The 8961-nt window shown below is 42.1% G+C and overlaps 1 protein-coding gene across 1 annotated transcript; it reads left to right on the forward strand.

Annotated features, from left to right (window-relative positions):
• Nucleotides 1-4402: 4402 nt before the first annotated feature.
• LOC136069293 (uncharacterized) lies at nt 4403-5197 on the forward strand. The gene has a single exon (XM_065777648.1). The coding sequence runs from the start codon at nt 4403-4405 to the stop codon at nt 5195-5197; it is 795 nt and encodes a 264-aa protein (XP_065633720.1).
• The last annotated feature ends 3764 nt before the right edge of the window (nt 5198-8961 follow it).

Raw genomic sequence — 8961 nt, forward strand, 5'->3', positions numbered from 1 at the left:
AGATGTGTTTCATCTTCTTAGGGAGAGTGATTACCTCATTGTTGTTGTAGGAGCTACTTTTAGCTTCTTCTTCTTGTACCTTGGGTCTTGTGACCATATTTACATACATTATGCTTATCTTTGTTATATGATATGATGATATATGTCTTCTTCACCTACCTTTACATGTGTTGTTTCTTTTCTTTCTTTATACACATGTTTCTAATTACGCGTATGCAATCTATTATTTCTATTTCACAATAAGATGCATTGATGAGTTTTGTTTAAAGTGTTTCAGAAATACAAGTTGTCAAAGTCTACTTGCTATAAATTCTTTTCTTACAAAGTTTTTCAAGAGTTTGTATTAGGATAGATTTTATTATATATAACAAGTGAGTATGAGTTAAGTGATTTATGACTTCTCTCATATGTTCATTTATTTATTGTGCTTTTGTCACGGATTACCAAAGGGGGAGATTGTTAAGACATGTGTGGATCATGTTAGGAACATATGTCAATATTTTATGTAGTTGGCTAATCTTTTGACAAAACGCACTTTACTTGTAATTGGGTAGATCTAGGATGTGTTTAATACTTCAAAAAATATGTTGTTCAAGTCTAGTATTAAACCATGAAGATTGGACCAAGAAACAAGTGAAGAAAAGATGTTCAATAAAGCTGTACAAATAGCTCGACACCTGTGGACAGATAGCTCGACAGCTTCTCAACACCTCTCAACAGCTAGGCTATCTATCGAGCTCTTCAGTTAATTATTATTGCAATATCGACACCTTATCGATAGCTGGTGGATCGATTGAGAAAGCTTTTGTCCCCTCGACACCTCATCGATAGCTGTATCTGTCGAAGTTTAAAACTCGACACCTACTATCTATTGAGGTTACAGAAATCAGATTTTTCAGATCTGATTTTTAGGCTAAGCTCATGTATTTATGTAGGGTTTCTTTTCTCACAAGTCTAGACCTATATAAGGTTTATTTTAGAGGTCGTCATATAATAGAATACAAGAAGAACATATGCAAAAGGTGACCAATGCCTTATTCTCCCTGAAAGAAGTTACTGCGTCTTTGCTCTTAGGGTTTTGTAATCAAGTGCTTCTTGATTTTCATTGTTGATGAAGTGAAGAACTTTGCAGCTAACATCCTCTTCTAGTTGGTGATTGAAGTCGCGTACTGGGATCCACGCAATTGGTTAGTCACATACTGGGATTCATGCATCATCAAAAAGGGTGGCGTTCATACATTGAAGAGTTCAGAAGTTTTGAAGCGGTAGAAGGTTTCTGCTATGAGTTCATTTACAGAAATTGTAGAGTCTAGGGACAAAGGTTTTGTACTAGATCTGAAACTTCTCTTTATTATAGTGGATTGCTTTTCGAGAAGGTTTCTCCCCAGATTTTTTACTATGAAACTAGTTTATTTCATTGACTTTTCTGGGTCATCATATCTTGTCTTATTTATTTTTTCCGTTGTATGATTTTGACATGATATTGATGTTTGTTTGTTTTAACAAGTTTTATTTATAATAAACCTAATTAACAACTTGGATTTAAAACTTATTAATTCAATCAACCGGGGTTTAAATTTTCCAATAGTATGGATGAAATTAAGAAAGGAAAAATAATATAAAGAATAAGAAATGACAATTAAGAAATATTACCACAATATTTTTACAATAAATTTTAATTAATAGATTGTTATTAGCTAATATTGGTGAATAAAAAAATAATTTCAATGGTGGGTTCAAATTAGAACTAGTAACAACTTTTTACGTAAAATTTGATGTAATTCTTGTGAAAGTATTACGAAAAATATTGTGGATATAACATTTTTTATTTAAAAATATAATTGTTGGAAATGAATATAGAAAGAATAATTGATGATAAAAAAAGAATAAATAATGAATTAAGAAATAATATTTAAATGAGATGGAGAAAAGGATAGAGAATCTGTTGGAACATATATTTGAAAAAGTAAGTAGGTAAAAACTAAATGTCATTGTTCACTGTCCAAATAGTACAAAAACTTAGATAAGTTGCTGGTGATGCTCTAAGGCGAGTAAGGAACAATGGTTTGGTAAACAATACCGTATTGTAAATGGACCCTCCAAAAGGTGATTCCTATTTTCATATCATCTTTTTGTCTAGTTGTTTCTCAACTTCATTTTTGTAATAAATAAACATTTTTAACACCCAATCCTTATTCCTTAGCAAGTACACTTAACAATATATACCTAGTGTAATCATCTTCAAAAGCAAATTGAACAAATTTCAAATCACATACGTTACCATGTATTAATTACAGAGGTTCAATGTTTCTTTCAACTAATTAAAAAGATACTCTTGTTAATTTAGTTTTCACACATATTTCCTACTTATGATTAGAATCAATTTCAAATTTGGCAACAAATTTTAATTTAGTAACCTATGCAATTTTTTTTTAGTTAACATTACCCAATCTACCATGCTAAAAATTAGATAACTCACAAATATAATCAAAAGTTGTGCTCTTATTATTAATAATATGAAAAGTAGTTATTACATTCATTTTGAAGATCCCGCCACCCCTTGCCCTACAAACATCCCATATTTAGTTGGTGCAAAATTAAAATATTAAAAAATAATCGTAAAACCATTAGTTGGTACAAAATTACCATATTATCATACAAACAATATTCTTACGGTAGTTTGACACATGTAGCACATCATTCAAAATAAGTTCTTTTCACAAAATAATCTTTAGGACCTGAAAGGGAGAAAATACACGCTAGGATGCCTATTGTGATTGTACAGGCCGGCTACAGTCCGCAGACGTAAGGATAGACGAGTCCGTCATTTGCACGGGGCCTTAAGTGGACGGATCTCATGTGGACGGACTTGATACAAACGGAGCAAAGAAAGATGGGCTGGTTGGCCATGGGCCTGTTGGACCCCTTAGTGGGAATATTTTGGCCCATTCTTGTAAGGCCCCAAACAGAGTCCTTGCGCTACTTGGACTCTAGAAATCTCATATATTTGGTAAAGATCTTCCCTATAATGAGAAGATCTGTCCACCACGTTTCGGACTCTAAAAAGGATGACTCCTACAAGGAAAAGACTTGGATGCCAAGTCTAAAAGGAAAAACTTTCGACTACTATAAAAGCCCCAATACTCTCATCAATAGAGGTACGCATTATTTTACCCTCTCTAGCACTCTAGAGTTGTGAGAATACTTTCTAACTTGACCTTCGGAGGGTATTTGGCCGGCACCACACTGGTGCCATTTGATAGGTTTTCTCCTTTGTCTTGTGTAGGCTAACATACGAGCGTGAAGGCATTGTGTGACTCACTGGTGAATTTCTCAGTATCATCAGTTGGCGCCGTTTGTGGGAAACGTGAGAAGAAAGCAGTCAGACGTTGCTTCATCCCTGAGACAGAAGGGTTGCATGGTGCTCACTCGCTCGATGGCAACAACCAACGACATCCAAGGAGAGTAACTACCCACGACCGCACTCAAAAGACAGGTTCGGACCCTCACTGCAGCCGTGGAGCATCTCACCAAACAAAATCATGACCTAGAAGAATAGTTGCGTCAAAGAAACACGGCACCTCACAACCGGAGGGAGGATCAGGAAGGTACTAGCGCTATGCAAAGAGACCGAGAAGGGCCTGAAGGGAGCAACGCCCCAAGCAGGCCAGAACGACAGAACACGAGCCTCCTATCCCTCATGGATGCGACTCCTCCGCCTATGTTCGCAGAGATGTAGGCGATGAAAGAACAGATGGAAGTCATGATGAACGCCTTAAAGGGACGAGTGTCCAGCGACCTAGACGACCTAGTGAACCGGATTGACTCTCCATTCACCGGCCCCGTCAATTCCTTCCCCTTACCACACAAGTTCCAGATGCCGCAAATAGAGAGCTATAATGGTGTCGAGGATCCCCTAGACCATTTGGAGACATTCAAGACCTTGATGCATCTACAAGGGGTACCGGAAGAAATCATGTGTAGGGCCTTCCCAACCACACTGAAGGGTCCCGCGAGGATTTGGTTCAGTCGGCTGACACCGAACTCCATCAGCACTTTCAAAGAATTAAGCGCTCAGTTCACCTCGCACTTTATAGGGGGACACAGGTACAAGAAGTCCACGGCATGCTTAATGAGCATCAGGCAGAGAGAAGACGAGACACTAAGATCCTACATAAACCGCTTCAATAAGGAAGCGCTCTCGATCGATGAAGCTGACGACAAAATACTGGTGGCGGCTTTCACGAACGGGTTGCGGAAGGGCAAGTGTTTGTTTTCACTATACAAAAACGACCCCAAAACCATGTCAGAAGTACTCTACAAGGCCACCAAGTACATGAATGCAGAAGACGCGCTACTTGCACGGGAGGAAAGGCCCAGGAAAAGGGAATGCTAGGTGGACATGTGTCAGGATCAAGGGCAGAAAAGACCAAGGACAGGAGACAGAAGGGACGAAAGGCGCCCTAAGCCCCCGGGCAGAAGGTTCACAAGTTTCACCCCTCTGAACGCCCCGATTGACCAAGTTTTGATGCAAATCAAAGACGAGGAGACACTGACATTCTCGGGAAAACTAAAGAGCGACCCAAGCAAACGGCCGCGGGACAAATATTTTCGTTTCCACCGAGATCATGGCCACGACACAGCCGATTGCTACGACCTGAAGCAGCAGATTGAAGCCCTCATTAGACAAGGGAAGTTGCAGAAGTTTGTCAACAAAGAGAGAGCGGATCACAATCGCCAAGAGCCGGCCCCCCGATGGGATAACGAGTGTCCTAGACCCCCCATCAGAGACATAAGGATGATAGTGGGAGGGACCGCGGCTATCAGTTCTTCCAAAAAAGCTCGAAAAACGTACCTCAGATCGGTCCTGAACATCCATCTAACAGGCTCAAGGCCTAATACCACACGGGTGGAGAGCCCTCTCATTGGATTCACCGAAGAAGACGCAAGGAGACTCCATCATCCGCATGACAATGCGCTGGTCGTCAGCATACGTGTGGGGGACTACAACGTCCGCCGAGTACTAATTGGTAACGGCAGCTCAGCAGACATTCTATACTATCCAGCATTCCAGCAAATGGGGATAGACAGAGCACGATTGATGCCAGCGAGTGCTCCACTTGTCGGTTTTGGGGGGACAAGGGTATTCCCAATAGGCTCCATCACACTCCCTATAACGGTGGGCGATTACCCGTAAGAACTCACTAGGAATGTAATGTTCCTCGTGGTGGACTGCTTCTTCCCTTACAATGGTATTCTCGGACGGCCCACACTTAACTCATGGAAAGCAGCAACATCAACATACCACCTAATGATCAAGTTCTCAACGGACTATGGGATTGGGGAATTACGAGGGAATCAGGCAACCGCCCGAGAATGTTACATTACCATGCTAGAAATGGAAGATCATCATCAGGCAATATGCATAGAAGAGCAGCGGACGGTCGCAGAATCGGTTGAAGAGCTGGAGGAGATAATGCTCAACGAATCCAAACCAGAGCGGACGACCAGAATAGGAACATTGGCCTGCCAGCTTGTATGCCGGGCCCTCATAACATTCCTTAGGAGGAACCAAGACGTTTTCGCATGGAACCACGAAGACATGCCCGGGATCGATCCCTCTGTCATAGTACACAAGCTGAACGTGAACCCTTCAACCCTACCCGTCCGGTAGAAAAAGCGAGTGCTCGCTCCTGAACGGGACAGAGCAATAGCGCAAGAGGTCGGAAAACTACTTGAGGCGGGTTTCGTTAGGGAAGTATATTACCCGGAGTGGTTGGCGAACGTGGTCATGGTAAAGAAGGCTAGTGGAAAGTGGCGAATGTGTGTCGACTTCACGGACCTTAACAAAGCGTGCCCAAAGGACAGCTACCCCTTCCCGCGGATAGATGCGCTGGTCGACTCCACGGCCAGACACCAGCTCCTAAGTTTTATGGATGCCTTCTCAGGCTATAATCATATCAAGATTGAGGAATCTGATCAGGAGAAAACGTCCTTCGTCACCAGCCAAGGCCTCTTTTGCTATAAGGTGATGCCATTCAGACTCAAGAACGCTGGGGCAACGTACCAAAGGTTAATGGACAAAATGTTCGCACACCAGATAGGGAGGAACGTACAGGTCTACGTCGACGACATGCTGGTCAAGAGCCCACTCGAAGAAAATCACCTAAGCGACCTCCAGGAGACATTCGATACCCTACGGTCATACAACATGAAACTGAATCCGAGCAAGTGCGTATTCGGAGTAACAGCAGGAAAATTTTTGGGTTTTATGGTGTCCCAAAGAGGAATAGAGGTCAATCCAGAGAAGATACGGGCCATCATGGAGCTGGAACCGCCAAGGATAGTAAAGGACGTACAGAGCTTGAACGGCAAAATTGCTGCTTTGAACAGGTTTGTCTCAAAAGCAACGGACAGGTGTCTACTATTCTTTTGCATCCTGAAGAAATCATTCGAGTGGACGGATGAGTGCCAGAAGGCATTTGAAGATCTGAAGAAATACCTCGCCTCACCACCCTTGCTCAGCCCGTCCAAGCCAGTAGAAGACCTCTACTTATACCTAGCAGCTTCGCAGGTGGCAGTAAGCGCGGCCCTAGTAAGAGAAGAGGAAGGAATTCAGGGACTCTTCTATTTCATAAGTAGGGGGTTCCGGGGGGCTGAAGAAAGGTACCCCCACATGGAAAAGCTCACCTTCGCACTGATAACCGCAGCCCGAAAACTGAAACCATACTTCCAAGCCCACAGCATCATCGTCCTGACAAATCAACCCCTAAAAAGAGTAATGAGCAGCCCCGAAGCGGCCGGACGAATGGCCCTATGGGCGATAGAGCTGAGCGAATTTGACATACATTACCGACCGCGAACCGCAATAAAGGGCCAAGCAGTGGTGGACTTCATCACCGAATACACGCAAACGGAGCAGCAGGAGCCACAAACCCTCAGACAATGGAACATCCACACGGATGGATCATCAAACAGGCAAGCTGGTGGCGCCGGGGTAGTAATTCAAACCCTTGACGGAGATAAAATCAAGTGTATGATTCAGCTGGACTTCCCGACAACCAATAATGAGGCTGAATATGAGGCATTGGTGGCAGGACTAGACCTGGTGAAAGCAGCAGGCACCGAGGCCATGGTTGTGCATTGTGATTCACAGGTAATAGTTAGTCAAATTAGCGGCGCCTATGAGTGTAGAGGGGAAAAGATGAAGAAATACTTGGAAGAGGTCAGGAGACGGATCGACACCCTCCAGGTCACATTCGTCCAAATCCCAAGGGAGGAGAACGAATGTGCTGACCGGCTCGCGAAAGCTGCCTCCACAGAGGTCATGATGTCCCCCGATCAGGTATTGTCGTTCATCCAGAATTCCTCAATCATTAACAGTAGGGCAGAAGTGCAGGAAGTAAACCTAGAATACAATTGGATTACGCCACTAACGGCCTACCTGAAGGAAGGCACGCTCCTAGACAACAAAGACGCAGCAAGAAAACTGAAAGTCCGGGCTTCGCGATTCATAATAATCAATGACGTCTTATACAAGAGGGGATTCTCACGACCATACCTAAGGTGTTTGGGCCACGAGGAAGCAGACTATGTAATGAGAAAGGTCCATGAGGGTATCTGCGGAAACCATTCGGGGGCGTGGTCTTTAGTACACAAACTGATCCGGGCAGGATACTATTAGCCTACAATGCAGAATGACGCACAAGCCTACGTCAAGACTTGCGACAAATGTGAACGGTTTTAGACCCCTTAAAACACACAGATTGCGTAGCCTAGATTAATTAGCCAAGTTATTACTTAGTCAAATTAAACAATTCTAGGTTAAAACAATCCAAACAATCATATCAAGATATAATGCAGCGGAAAATAAAGAACACAAGATATGATCACCCAGGAAACCACACGGTAAAAACCTGGGGAGGATTTGACCCACCGATCCTCAAGGCTAACCTGAATTCACTATGAAAGAATTGAAGTTCGTACAAAAGGACTACAAGCTCCCCGCTCGACTTCCTAATGCTACCCACCAGTAGAACTTCCTGACACGACCACGCGCAGGCTCCGAATCCACGGACTACTTCTTTCTTGAATTCTTCAATCAGCTACAAGCTCCCCGCTTGCTTTTCTTTTAAGTTCCAATGGTTGCAACAATAATGATCTTCAAGATGTTGAAATAATCTTCACCATGAAAACCCTAAGTTTTGTGTAAAGGAAAGCTCCTCAAAGATCTCACAGAGATTCACACAAAACAGCAATGTATGAGCAACAATACAATATGGACAACCTTCAAAAACGTGGCTAGGGTTTTATTTATATACCTAGGGTAAAAACATAAAACCCTAAACGTTTAATGAAGTAGGGCTGAGTTGGAAATTCTGCAGAAAATTCAACCTGTGCGATTTTCGATCGATCGAGTCTATTCTTCGATCGATCGAGCCAGGCCGAGAGTCCCAAGTACTTCTGCAGCCACTCGATTCCAACTTTACAATATTAAACCAACTTTGAGCAAGTCTAAAGAAGATACCATACAATGTTTTGATCATGGTTTGCCAACATTACAAATTAGAGTTCTAAATACATAAAATCCTAAGACCTTAGAACCTAACAAACTCCCCCTTTGGCAATCCGTGACAAAACCCTAATTAACAGCTCAAAGTTTTACAAATAAAAAGCCCTTTACAAAGATAATGCTCATAAAATTCAATTCAGCCTAACTACTATCCATAGTTGCAAGTGTAGACAGCAGCTTAGTTGAATCAACCTGTATAATCCTGAAATACTCAACAAACGCATAAACGCATGTGTGACAGTAAAGAGTAAAACAACAGGTATAACATTCTTGTAAGATCCACACAACACAAAATAAAGACATATAAAAATGAACAAGTCATAAATATAAATCAATACGCAGTGAATCATAAAGCAACAAGAATCAATAAAAAATATCATGTATATCAA

This window comes from Quercus suber, unplaced genomic scaffold (assembly GCF_002906115.3).
Source record: "Quercus suber isolate HL8 unplaced genomic scaffold, Cork oak 2.0 scaffold_161, whole genome shotgun sequence".
NCBI lineage: Eukaryota > Viridiplantae > Streptophyta > Magnoliopsida > Fagales > Fagaceae > Quercus > Quercus suber.